A 14,441-nucleotide genomic window follows, 5' to 3' on the forward strand; every position below is an offset into this window, starting at 1 on the left:
ACGGTCAAGATCATCAATTGTGGCCCATCATTCGAACGGTTTGGATTGTCCTAATGGGCTGATTTCTAGAGCTGCAGCGTATTTACATTAAGGGTTGTCACTTGTACGGTTAAGATCATCCTACGAGAGGATTTGAGAATTGTTTTGAATTGAGTTGGGCCCACCATGCATTCGGTCATTAGGATGGCACTCAATTTGGTGGGGTCTAATTCCTATTCTCTGTATGATGATAGTCAAGGGCAATGATGCCGGTTAGTGGATTATTTAAGAGAGTGAAGAGTGCCATCATTATGGGAAGTGAGTGGCATTTTGGGGTGGCCCACTTTCTCATACTCGTCATGAGAAGAGAATTCTTAATTCGTTTTTTTTTAATTCAAGGCAATGATGATATGATAAATTTTGGGGGGACAAGGAGGGGGACAAGAAGACATGATTCTTCTCCTCATGATGGGTCTCCCCACTCAAGAGGAGCAGCTGCTGATCTCTCTCGAGAGGGAGGAGAACCAGTGGGAGAAAAACAGCAGAGGAACCGGGGAGGAAAAAAGAAAGGAAAAAATAGAAAAAAAAAAGAAAAAAGAAAAAAAATCAGGGAGAGGGAGGAGATTCCATCTCCGGCCACCACCACCATCAACCTTCCACATATCCACCTCCACCTCCACCTTCGGCCTTGCCTCCACCAACCGCCACCACCCCAAATCCATTTCCCGGCCAACCACCGGCCGGTCACCACCACCCTCCAATCTCCGGCAACCCAACCGGAATCCGACCATCCATCTCCAACCGGAATCCGGCATCACCACTACAAACTCCGGCCACCTTCTCAGCTCCACCTAGCCTCTCCACCAAAACCCATTTTTGCCCAAATCCACCATTACAGCCACCATAATCCAAATCAAAACCGCCGGACACCCACCATCATCACCACCATCTTCCTCTTCTTCTTCTTCTTCTTCCCACCACCAGCCGAGCCACCTCCAACCGCCGGTCAACATCCTTTCCGGCACCACCACCACCATCACCACTACCAAACTCCTCAACCGGCCACCATCTCTACCAGCCACCCTCTCTGCCGCCAGATCTTTCCCCGCCGGCACCACCACCACCACCTCCACCCCATCTCTGCAATTTCCAACGAAACCCCTTTTTTTCTGAAAGGATTGAATTTCCTTTTCTTTTTTTTCTTTTTTTTTTTTTTCCTTTCTTTTTTCCTCCCCGGTTCCTCTGCTGTTTTTCTCCCACTGGTTCTCCTCCCTCTCGAGAGAGATCAGCAGCTGCTCCTCTTGAGTGGGGAGACCCATCATGAGGAGAAGAATCATGTCTTCTTGTCCCCCTCCTTGTCCCCCCAAAATTTATCATATCATCATTGCCTTGAATTAAAAAAAAACGAATTAAGAATTCTCTTCTCATGACGAGTATGAGAAAGTGGGCCACCCCAAAATGCCACTCACTTCCCATAATGATGGCACTCTTCACTCTCTTAAATAATCCACTAACCGGCATCATTGCCCTTGACTATCATCATACAGAGAATAGGAATTAGACCCCACCAAATTGAGTGCCATCCTAATGACCGAATGCATGGTGGGCCCAACTCAATTCAGAACAATTCTCAAATCCTCTCGTAGGATGATCTTAACCGTACAAGTGACAACCCTTAATGTAAATACGCTGCAGCTCTAGAAATCAGCCCATTAGGACAATCCAAACCGTTCGAATGATGGGCCACAATTGATGATCTTGATCGTTCAAATAGTGGGCTGCGATGTGATTAGTTGTACCCTTGAAATTATCTCCGTGGAAAGATCCACCTTGTCCAATTGATGGGCTGCCATCCTAAGATTTTTATTTTTCATAATAATGGGCCCATCCCAGACGAAATACACTATGCCCTCCATGGATATTGGTTTCGTTTATGCCTTTCATCAAAACAAAATGCGGACCCCCCTGTTTGATCCAAATCTAAACAAATGCCCAAGGTGGGCCCACCAAACGGATCCAAATTCTCCCTTGCTCGGATTCTTGTGAATAACCCCTCTCAACACTTAGCGGAAAAAATGCGAACATTGCGGAAATGATTGAAAAGATCAAGAAAGCATGAGAGACAGACACGGGAACGGAAAACACTAGAAAATACTGATAACAAGAACACTAACTTCTTTGTTGATTAAGGCGGAGCAAAATGGGGTGTCTACACTTACATTATGTAGTCTAGGATAAAATAGGAACTTCTTTCCAGCAGTATTCCTGCAACAAATTAGATATGTAAGAACCAACGCAGTAAAAGATAGACCCTTTAGGTTGAGCCTTTATACTGCCTAAGTCAGGATGAAACACATGGAACATTGCGTCACTATAAATGGAAAAGAGAAGATTTTCATATACTGAGTGGGACTAAGTGAAAAAGTTCCAAATCGAAAGAATAACGGGATCCGGAAGCTTGAAGTGATGTTTATTATCCAAAATTTCAGATGTTTTTATGCTAAGCAGAAAAAATGCATGCATATTGAATAAAAACACTAACAATAAATCTTAAGAAATTGGCACGCCGTGATATGGGAAAAGAAGATAAAGGGAAATATAAGTCCAAAGTGGAAGGCATCACTGGATGGATGGTTCAAGTTGAATTTTGACCGAAACTCGATTGGCAACCGAGGTAAAGCCGGGATTGGTGACGTGATTCGGGATGCAAATGGAAAAGTGGTAATGTCTTATTCGGGCCCGGTGGGAATCAGTGATGCTAATGAAGGCGAAGTAAAGGCGCTTCTTCTTGGACTTAGATGGTATTCGAAATACAACTTGGGTCCCCTTATCGTTGAGGGCGACTCATCGAACACCATTGCTTGGGAAACCAATAAATCCAAGGGCCCTTGGAAGCTTGAAAATTCTATAGTAGAGATTCGGGATTCGGTGCGGGCCATATGCCCTAGAATAGAACAAAAGATAAGATCGGCAAATGAAATGGCAGATCGACAAGCGAAAGATGGAGTGCTTGTGGAATCGATGATCATATCTACCACAATTCCCACAGATGGTGATGGTTTGGCGAATATAAATACCTAACAGTGTTGGCACATTAATACTGGTTATTTGGATGTAATTCCATTAGGTTTGTGACTGTAACACTTGGGGCCTTGAATGTAAACTCTTTTTGATGAAATGAATTGTCACATTTCAAAAATAGCAGACTGGACCCCACCAATCCAGCATTGGAGCTTCGAATAATATGAATTTATGACCCATCGCGAAGGGTCTATTTGAATGCACAAATTAGGGAGAAAGTAGAATGAAAATGATGTTTTTTCCCTCTAAGAAAAGATATCACTGTAAAAACAGTTTCTGAAACTAATGACCAAATCATTAAGCTCTGAAAAGGGGACCCCTTAGTGCACAAGGACCCATCGACTATCCAATTCACAAGGCTGCCGCCCTGAAATGTACCACTACATCAATCACCACTCACTAGGTAGAAACACTTCCTCAACACACAAACACCAACCTGACCCCCCAGAAAGACATGTACCTATCATGCTCAGTAAGAAGTCAATTTGGCTGGCGGTGGCAGGTTAGCCTACTGGTGATTTAGGGGCATGGTTTTAAATTTCGACCGACAAGACCGAAACCGAAATGATCCGAAACCGAAATGACAATGCTGTTTTTTGTTTTTATTTTTACAAGATTTCGGCCGAAACTTAGGTACAAAAAAATGAAATTTCGTTTTTTATTACTGGATTTCGGCCAAGGCCGATATTGAGACCGAAAATGAAATTTAAATCCATGATTAGGGGGTGCGACTCTTTACACAAAGCCCCCACTATTCAAATGTAGTATGTTTTTGCATTATATATAAAGGCTACTGGTGTTCTAAATATACTGGTGCCCAATTTGAACATTTTTACTCAATGATAGCTATCTGGAGCCCGACCCCAACTAGCTTGGGACAAAGGCTTAGTTTAGTTGACATAGCTGATCTGAAGCAATGGATTCATTGGTAGTTCAACACTGGTGTTCTAAATATAACTATACAGCATTGTTGTGTATTGGTTGATAATGCATAATCAATGAACTAAACTCACACATCCCACACATAACGATGCATTTGCCGATCCTGCACTAAAATATGAAAGAAAAGAGATGCAAAATTTTCTGTGAATATCTGCAGATACAAGCCTTTATGATAAAATCTTACGCAGTGAGAAGGGGAAAAAGCCGTACACAAACAGAACACGACTGACATAATATAGACTTCCAAAAAACAACAGCTAAGCAATTTAAATGTACCTTGAATCCCGAGGAACAAAGATAAGTTCATCCCCAAGATCAGCCCAGATTGAGTACTCATAGACAGCAGTACCTGTTTGCTCATTTCCATCAGTTGTAAGTCTAGTATGACTTGCACCAATTACTGCATGGTCTTGATTCAATATGTCCATGATGATATTCTCAGATAATTCATATGCGCCATGGAGTAAGCTCGAGTCAATGTGGATTTCTCCTCTTAGAAGGTATCTCTTTCCCGTCAGATATATAGGCTACCAACGATATCAAGTAGGCAACCAAATTTTAACAAGAAGAAAGGGAAATATATAAGTTAAGGAAAAACTAAAATCACAAGTAACAAATGTTAACCAAAGTGAGGTACAAAAACAAGAATCATACCGATAGATCGAATGTATCGAACTTAATTGATGAGCTCCCAAAGCAAATGCATGAATTAACAAAATGAAGCTCGTGCAGCCCAGGAGATTCCACACATATCTTCTGCGACCCTTTCTGTGGTTACAGGAGCAACACATCAAGACAAATGTTTCACATAGAAGTGTGATGCGTGTGATTTTCTATTGTAATTAGCTAAGTCACAAATATCGTTCTCGGAAATTTCTCAGCAAGGGAAAATCTTGGGATATATTAAATTTGTATTATTTTTTCAGGTTTATATCGGGAAAAATGATAATATTAAAATTATTTAAAAATATATAAATAGAGAAAAAGATGTAAAATTAAAAATATCATTAAAATACCGTAAAAATATCGTGATATTATCGCAGTAAATGAAAATATCACAATATTTTTTAAATTCTCAGGATTATTTCATGATTTTATCATTTTATCAAAATGTCGCAATAAAATCTCTATATTTTGAAAATATCAGAGATATTAGTGACATAGGTAATTAGTAATTACTGCATTTCAAGTGTGTGCATCATGTTTTAAGAAAATACATTACCTTGATCAGTAAATTCACAAGTGAAGCGTCAGGTTGGCGTATGTAAGAATCTACACCATGGGTGGAAATTATTGTCACCCAGTAACCATTCTGAATAAACACAATTCCTTTTTTGTCCTCAGTGCCCACATCCACATCAATGGCACTCTGCTCCCAGCACCAATTATCCTCTTCAGACATGTCTGATGGAGATTCATGTTTGACCTATATGCCAGAGTTAAAAAGGAAGGCAAACAAAATCAGTGACATAAAGGGCAAAATTGTTTAATTGGGGGCAAAACCACATTCTTATGCAATGATAATGAATTTTGGACATGAAGAAAAGTTCTTTTCTCATATTGTAACGATGTGAAAAGCATTTTACCAATGCTTTGAGCTGGTATCAACTAAGAGCTATGTTTAATGGATTCTTTGAAATATTAAAGAATTGTTTGTCGACAGGTTTAGACATGGTTTCCAACATATATTTGCATTGGATACAGCTGGATTATTCTCACATCCATGCTCTTACAAATGCATCATTTTTTGCCGTTGTGAAGACATGCGTAAGTGATTGATCCATCTGGCAGGGTCAGTCACAGGATGACACTGTAATGGAAACTGCTTGGGACACCATTGGAATTCTTTCAAAGGATGTGTCTTAAGAGGGAAACACACACCCTTCAATTCACACTATCTAAACCGGAATCATTTCACTTGGTTTTTGAAAAGCCACTCATTGGGGATTCATTTTTACTTTTCATTTAAACTTAAAATTAGTTATTTTTATGCTGCTTCTATTCCATAATGTGTTTTCTGTTGAGTATATAAATGGAAATTGTTATTTTTGAGGGCTATGGGACTGGATTTTTTTGCTGTTTATAGAAAAATGATTTACTAGAAACAGCAGATACATTTGTTTTTCTACAAAAAATATATCACTAAATTTTAATAATAATCCTCAGTACTTTCAATCATTTGAAATGGTCTGAATGTACAACCTCTTAACCATAGCAAAACCACTCAAAAACCTATGATTTAGTGGACAATTTGAATTTAGTGTTGATACATGTGTTAACAAGTGTCCACCCTGACACTCGTGTCAACATACATTGACACTTTATTCAACACTTGTAAACGTACTGCTAGCAGACTTAATGTGAGCGCGTCGACAAGCTTTTGTACTGTGTAAGGTGTGAACTACTGTTGTATTTTTGAATATTGTGTTTACCTCACCTTTTATTATTAAATCTTCTTTTACTAATATTTGTGGTTATCCTCACCCCCTCCCCTAAACCTAAAACCCAAAACAAACTCTTCTTTCAATATTATATTCGTTGTATTTTGGTAAATCCATGGAGCCTATTATTTGGGTTCGTCAAATTTGACACTCAATACTAAGTGATAGATTATGACACTAGTACTTGTCTCCAAGTAATATAGATTAAGAGCAATGAAAATGTTTGCATTGAGCAGTTTGTGACAAGTTAATTAAACCTTACAAAAATCTATTTTAGGTGAAATAAAAGCGTGAAGTAAAAATGTAATTCCACTTGTCACTCGCAGCTGCAAAGTATGATGGAGATAAACATAGATCGCTGAAAAACATGTATGATGGTTAAGCTTTCCGACATTTTTCCAACTATTTCACAACAAATTGTCCTTCTATAACATAATGAGAGGATTCGTGGAAAAGAATAAAGGCCAAAAGGTATGTTTTGTACCTCAAGACGATATTTTCCAGGAAAAACTTTTGGGAACATGAAGTCACTACTCTCATGCGTCAAAGATACTGCCCTTTCCTCAGTACCTCTGCCAGATGATCTTATAAGCGTAACAGAAATAGATGGACCACATTTCTCCCGGCAGAGTACAGTTCCATGAATATCTACCTGTGCCTGAGTTTCAGAAGAAAAGTATTAGTAGTACTATAATTTGAAGCTTGTATTTCCAGCATAAAATATTATGAACATTTTGAACACCCACAAGAAGGAAATGATAGTCTTCATCTTAGTTTTTTCATGCTAATGTAATTAACAGGGTATGGAATGTTCTATATCATATAAAAGAAATTAAAGAAATATTCAAAAATGATGGAATGTTTTAATACTTTTCTTCTGAAAAGTATTAGTAGTACTATAATTTGAAGCTTGTATTTCCAGCATAAAATATTATGAACATTTTGAACACCCACAAGAAGGAAATGATAGTCTTCATCTTAGTTTTTTCATGCTAATGTAATTAACAGGGTATGGAATGTTCTATATCACATAAAAGAAATTAAAGAGATATTCAAAAATGATGGATGTGATTGTGTAAATTTATAACTTTGAGAAACATACCTGAGAAAATTCGATGTCAAGTAATGGACTGTTAACGATGACATCAACAAAAGGTGGCAAAAACACAAGGCCTGAAGCACTCTCCAGTGATGCTGATAAAGCAGATAGACGGTATTCACCAGGGGGGACCTATAGTATATACAAGTAAAACGGCGGTGATGTCAAAATCTCTTGAATAGTTGTTAAGAATTTCATATGTACTATGAAGAAAGCTTTGAAGAAATACAATAGAACAGTAAAACATACACATCAAACCAGATTGCGCCCATAAGAAAAAAAATTGATGTCATTGAAAAGGCCCAACTCAAAAACAGGATTACAGGTCATTCCCGAACTAAGATTCCATTTCAAAGGCAAGGACAACAGTATCAGATTATAGCTGTTACTGAGGCCAACTTCAAAGATTAACATTTATTTTACTTAATCCTAATGTCGGTTTTATTGTCATGGGTTATGATTGACACCACGCCAGCACCACCGTTGAACTTGTTCAGAATTTATAGGGCACGCCATTTAGGATGAATTACTACAAACATAATTAATTCTGCAGCCCCTTGCCAGAAAACAAAGCATACACATATAGCGTTCCTTCGGGCTAGCCACGCCCAGGAGAAATTTCAGCTCCGCCATTGCCACTCAATGGAAACCTTCAGATCTGATATGGGAAAAACTAGGGGGGAAATCTCAAGCCACCTACTTCAAATTGTTTGACCAACCAGGTGATATAAAAGAGTAAGGAAAGAACTTCCACGTGATGAGAGTGCATATGAGGGAAGAATATGGTGAGCTGAATTCCTCTTTGGTTTTGAAAGAATTACATTGGGATTTGGGAATATCCCACCAAACAATACCAATAGAAAAGACAAACAGTTCAATAATTACGACTAATATTGGAATTAAGTTCTCATCACTCCCCATCTTGTAACTCTTCTCCTATGATAATATTTAGGTTCAATTGCTTTGTTTCTTAAAGGATTTACATTGCATTTCTCAATTATTTAATGAGAGACCTACCAGATTATTCATAGACTATTTCTGCATCATCTTTGTGTGTTTATACTTGTGGTGGGTACCTTTTCGGGTACCCTATATCTATGCACCAGTAACCTAGTTGGTTGACTTGGTTCCCTTTCTGGGCATGATATGAGATACAGTTATAAGACAATGTTTTGAAGTAGACAGTTCAATATACTATAGCATAGAACAGTTGCCGTGATTTAATTCACTGAGGAAAAACTTCTTCAAACTGACATATGGTTATGAGAAACCAAAACATACCTTAGATCTGAGGATTATTTGTATAAAATTATTCGTCACAGGATTCCCTTCCCATCCCAACTATGGAATTAAGTGTAAATGCTCACATTTTTATTTTTATTTTTTTGAATGGCAATACTCAGATAATATTGAGCATATTAAAACCTCCAAAAATAATCTTTTTTTCTTGTAAGGCCACACTATGTACTATCTATACCATGTTGCAATATCTAGCTCAGTACAATGCATTACAAAAGATGGAGATTAAGAAATGAATTCCATGGAAAATATGATGACTATCTAGATAAACATATACAATTATTAAAGAACTGCTCAGCAATTACTAGATCATGTTTAGCTGACTAGAACACCACAAAAGGAGAGCATGAGCTAAATACTCCACACTGTTACTGGCTAACATACCTCAAAGCAGAAACTTCCATTCTCATCTGTTTGTTTCATTTGAGGTTTAACATTCTCAGGCCCATGAGTCAGTGTGACCTGGAAAAACAAATATGTAAGTTGTATAACCATTGTACAGAAGTAATATATACAAATAAAGGATCACCTTCGCCTTGTAATCTGTACTAATCAACCGAACAACACCACAAATATCATAGTAGGCTGCTTCAATGTCTGCAACTGAAGCCATGCTTGGCAGAACCTAACATTTAGTATAAAAATATATATCAGTCGTAGAGTCACGGAAATGAATTATGATACATGCATGCATCCACACACACATATCCATCCAGGGTCTATTTTACATATCAGTAAGGCAATCTTATAGCATTAAAAATACATTAGGCAATCCAAAACATATTTTACCAAGAAATTCTGCAAACTGTTGAACTTGTAATGATCCTTCTCCGCTACAATTGTGTAATGCTTGGATGTAACCTGGAAAAAAACAACTTAAAAATAAATAGAGCATTTAAACAAAGACAAAGGATCAACTAAATCATAAAATAACATACCAATTACTCCCCCACTAATTCCTTCTAGCAAATACAATGAGGTATTAGATATCATAAAGCAGAAGCTCATTGCAACAGATGACTTACTTAAGATCGAAATGAACTTTAATAAACATAGCAAAATGCATGTAAACTTTTCGGTTTTAATGCTAGACAATATGACTCTTTTCTGAAAGGAAGGACACAATTAAAATAATGGAATCATTAAGTTACCAATCAAGCTGACACAAACCCAAGATGGCTTTTTGCATATGTGCATTACTTAAACAGATACTGTTAAAAGTATAAAAGATAAAATAACACCTTCTCCAAAAGCTTAAGCTTTAGTAGTAATTGGCATATTTCACATGTTATCAGAGCAAAGTTCTTGAGTTCAAATCTCCTTGATAGTAAAATTCCACATGCAAGGGCCAAACCCAAAAGAGGGGCCACACGTGAAGGGGAGGGTTAAAGTATAAGAGATTAAATAACGCCTTCCTCAACAGCTTAAGCTTTTGGAGTAACTGGTTGTTTCACATGGTATCAAAGCAAATGCCTGGGTTCAAACCTCCTTGATAACAAAAATCCACATGCAATGGCCAAAGCCAGAAAAGGGGGGCCACATGTGATATGTGTAGGCCAACCCTAACAGAGAGGCCACAAGTAAGGGGGAGTGTTAAAGTATAAAAGATAAAATAACACCTTCTCCAAAAGCTTAAGCATTTGGAGTAACGGTAGTTTCACATATACCATCACCAACTAGCAATACGTTAAGACGTTAACTTTAGGTGGGATGTCTAAAACCAAATTTAAGCTGGTGTCTCACAACTCACGACTCTCACCACTTGTAGAAGAGAAGAGAGAGAAGGGGGAGAGATAGAAAAGCCATGGGAAAAAAGTAAGAGTGTTCTCATTCATGTGGATCTGTGATTTACTTTCATATATGTACCTAACAGCAAAGGGGGAAAATACCCTTAATAAACAGCAGCTAAGCACCCTACATGAGGGCGTAAACAGTCCTATTCTTAACACTCCCCCTCAAGCTGATGTGTTCTCTCAAACATGATCAGCTTGTCAACAAAACACTCATGGTGAAGAATCATACCATTTTCCACTTTCAATTTAATGAAATGATATTCAATTTCAGTGTGTTTGGCCGTAGAATGAAAAAATGGGATTTGAGATAGCTTGATTGCACATTGATCATTGAAATAACGGGAATGACTAGTAGAATCAATGTGGAGCTACTGCAGAAGATGCCGACCCTAAGTGTGCTCAGTAGTAGTAGGTGACATAGAGTTGCATTCTGCTTTCGCATTGGATCTTTCAATTGTTTCTTGCTTCTTATCAGTCCATGAGATTAAGCGATTGTTAATCATAGAATATAACCCAATAACTCATCTCCTCTTATCATGGTCACCGATTCAGTCAGAATTAGAATATTTATCTACCTTTACAATTGTATATCTACTAGATCCATAAAACAATCCATAATCTAGAGGTCCTAGAAAAGCCCCATGATCCTAGTTGAACCTTTTAGATGTTTTTCTCTAAGGTCGTGTAAAAACTGACATACCCGGTTCACAACACGCAAATTATCAGGTGTAGTAATGGTAAGGTATAGTTGGGCTCCAACCATGCTTCAATAGGTTGGAGGATCTTTGACTTTTTTGCTTCTTTTCCACTTTTCTTATTGTAGATCACAGGTGTATTAACTGGTTTACAGTTCATCATCTGGAATCTGTTGAGGACGTCAGTAGCATTCTTCATAATAATAATTAGACATTATTGTGCATGACTTTGGGCAATCAAACCCCTATGTACGCTCTCATTGGGAAGCAACAACTAAAAGATGTTGTTGAAGTACACAACCAAAAACTTACCGTCCATAAGATGATTCTCCTCACAAAGACCGTGAACCATGATGTTGTTGAAGTACACAACCAAAAACTTACCAGTGAAGTGCCTATAGGTCTGGTTCATCAATCACATGACCTTGATAGGGCATCAAATTAGTCCAAATGATATCACTAGCCACACATATAGCCCCTAACATGTCTTACATGCTGTCTTCCACTAGTCCCCTGGATGCTTCTGATCTACTGATAGCCACTGCAAAGGTAAATTTTTTAGAACAACTAATCTCCTATCAACGTATCGATCATATCATCAAACCTAGGTGTGGAAAACTGATATTTAGAAAAGGTATTGTTAATAGCCCTGCTATCAACACAAATACACCATGATTTGTTCCTCTTTAGTGTCAGAAATGCCGGCACTGCATACTCTATCCAATCATCTCCTTCTGCAATAACTCATCTCCTTCTGCAATAACTCATCCACTTGCCTCTGGAGATACTCAGGTTTCTTTGCACTCATTACAGGAGGGTTTATTTGACAAGATCAACCCTTGATGATATCTATATGCTGTTGGATATGCCCGTAGGAGGTATTCCTTTTGAAAACTCGTCTGGTGTCACATCCACATACCCCTTCATCAACTATAAGAGCAGGGTGTGTGGACTTGGGCTACAGTCTTCAGAACTGTCCCTTGATGCGGCCATGTAACTTGAGTACCTAAGTTAGAGGACTTGATGAAGTGGAGCGTGGCTAGACCTAGCCTTGTCCCCAGATGAAAAAGTCTATACTCTAAGGGGAATAATGGTAGCCTTTTGGACCTCCTTCACCAGTAATAGATAAATTACTCCACTCTCTTAGGATTCCTCCATAAAATCCACCATGGAGTAAGATTTGTTCCCCCTTCTTCCTTTTCCTTACTGTCCACTATTCCAAACGGACCCAAAGTAACCTTTACATCATCCTTGTAGAATGTGTAACTGTTTCAATATCCAACATGGACAGCACTACGATTGTATTGCCATGTGAACCCCAAAGGCAAGTGACAACTGACAAGGTGTCCACGGGCACTACATCAAACCACACCATCCTTATAGGATTTACCAATGGAAAATGAAACTAGGTAACACTCGAAACTGTTAGTGTGTTACTTCATTTCCTACTTGAACTATGTAATCTTGTACGGCCTAGGGTGCTTCTCCATCTATAATTGAAGCTTTTCAACTATGGCTGGGATCAATTTATGTAGACCCCATTAGGAGTGTGGAAAGGTATACTTCTCAATCATCAAAACATTGCATGCTAAAATGCTAACTATATTCCAACAATAGTTGATGGTATATTGTCATATGTAGCATTCCCCTGTTATCAACAAGACCTTCGACACGGAATGGGACTCACATGATAGTGACGGAACTGAATCCACTTCCACGAATCATACCATTGGATGGTGAAAACTGAAACAAAAAGCACAGATCCCCATAATATGCTCAAGTTTCACATAAATTCCAGTCTACTCATGTGGCTTCGAGTAAAAATGGACAGCGGTCTAGAATATTTCTTTTTCTCATCTCTATGAGTGATCAAACCAGATTATATGTTGCCTACCAAGCAAACTGCCACTGAAAGAAACTTAGGCTCTGTTCAATTGCTAAATCGGCGTGAAAAAGAAAAGGAAAGTGACGTGGCAAAAAAAAGAAAAGGAAAGTGACGTGGCAAAAAAAAGAATAGCAAAAGAAAAGGAAATGGAAATGGAAAATGCATAAAAAATGGGTATTTAGTTGTCAAGAAAAGGAAAATAGAATCCAAGCCCAAAAAGTTGTTGACATGGAAAATGAATAAAAAAAGGGTGTTTAGTTGACCAAAAAAGGAAAAGAATCCAAGGCCAAAAAGTTGTTTTCTTTTTCCCATGCCCAAAATCCTCTCCTCACGAGAGGATTTTGAAAGCTGGAAAGTGTGCCCAACTTTCTATCCACATCAGCAATCTTTCCCTCTACGTCATTTTCCCACGCCTCTAAAGTGCAGCAACCAAACGTCGGAATTTCTGACTCTTAGCCTAAAAGAGATACTTTCCAATGGAATCCATTATGATGTGCAGCAACTGAACAGAGCCTTAGGAATTTGTTACTGTAGTAGAGGATGATAAAAGAAAATCCAGGGTAAAACTGTTTTCCAGGACTCTGACCAGCAATGTGTTGGAATCAACATTACCTATTCAGCTTGACGTAAGAAACACAAGTTATTTTGGTAAATCCATGTTCCGTGATTACCAGATGAAAAAATGTGACAAGCTAACAGAGAGAATTGGTCAGAAATCTGAAAATATGGGAGTTCCACAAGTGTTCAAATGAATGTTGACAAAAACATCTTGATCAAATAGAATAACAAGATCACAGATAAGATAACCAAATATAACAAAAAAATCACAGATAACCAAATATAACAAACTACAAACAATTCAATGTCATTTGATAATAGCTATTAGGTAATTAAAATTCTACCTGGTCAAGCTTGTAGTAGCCTTGACTGTCCGTCGTAGACCTTACATGACCATCTACTAATATTTTAACACCTTCCACTCCAACATAATTGCCATCAACAACGCGACCACCAACAGAAAACCCAGTGACCTGGATAGAATCACATAGATATTATACAACAGACTCTGATAAGCAGCAGATCATATAATAGACCAATTAAAAGAGCAATAGCAAAACTGGGTAATGCCAATTGCAAGAGAAACCAATCCAGTTTTGAGACTAATAGATCCATGTTTCCAAGATAACCTTAAACTTGATAGAAGATCTACCAAAGTTCCTTTAAGAT

The 14,441-nt window shown here is 38.1% G+C and overlaps 1 protein-coding gene across 2 annotated transcripts in view; it reads right to left on the minus strand.

Annotated features, from left to right (window-relative positions):
* Positions 1-14,441, minus strand: part of LOC143853359 (Carbohydrate-binding-like fold) — a 57,569-nt gene that overhangs the window by 27,598 nt on the left and 15,530 nt on the right. The window contains exons 11-20 of one of the 2 annotated variants that reach the window (XM_077363110.1): positions 14,117-14,245; positions 9,631-9,702; positions 9,371-9,466; positions 9,226-9,303; positions 7,546-7,674; positions 6,928-7,101; positions 5,225-5,428; positions 4,657-4,770; positions 4,279-4,529; positions 2,199-2,244 (exon numbers count right to left, since the gene is read on the minus strand). In XM_077363110.1, the coding sequence (XP_077219225.1) occupies positions 2,199-2,244; positions 4,279-4,529; positions 4,657-4,770; positions 5,225-5,428; positions 6,928-7,101; positions 7,546-7,674; positions 9,226-9,303; positions 9,371-9,466; positions 9,631-9,702; positions 14,117-14,245 (1,293 nt within the window). The remainder of the gene's footprint in view (positions 1-2,198; positions 2,245-4,278; positions 4,530-4,656; positions 4,771-5,224; positions 5,429-6,927; positions 7,102-7,545; positions 7,675-9,225; positions 9,304-9,370; positions 9,467-9,630; positions 9,703-14,116; positions 14,246-14,441) is intronic. The other variant, XM_077363109.1, reaches the window with a different exon arrangement.

The sequence above is a fragment of the Tasmannia lanceolata genome, unplaced genomic scaffold (assembly GCF_043159265.1).
Source record: "Tasmannia lanceolata isolate RefF3 unplaced genomic scaffold, GAP_Taslan_0.1 ptg000019l, whole genome shotgun sequence".
NCBI classification, from domain to species: Eukaryota; Viridiplantae; Streptophyta; class Magnoliopsida; order Canellales; family Winteraceae; genus Tasmannia; species Tasmannia lanceolata.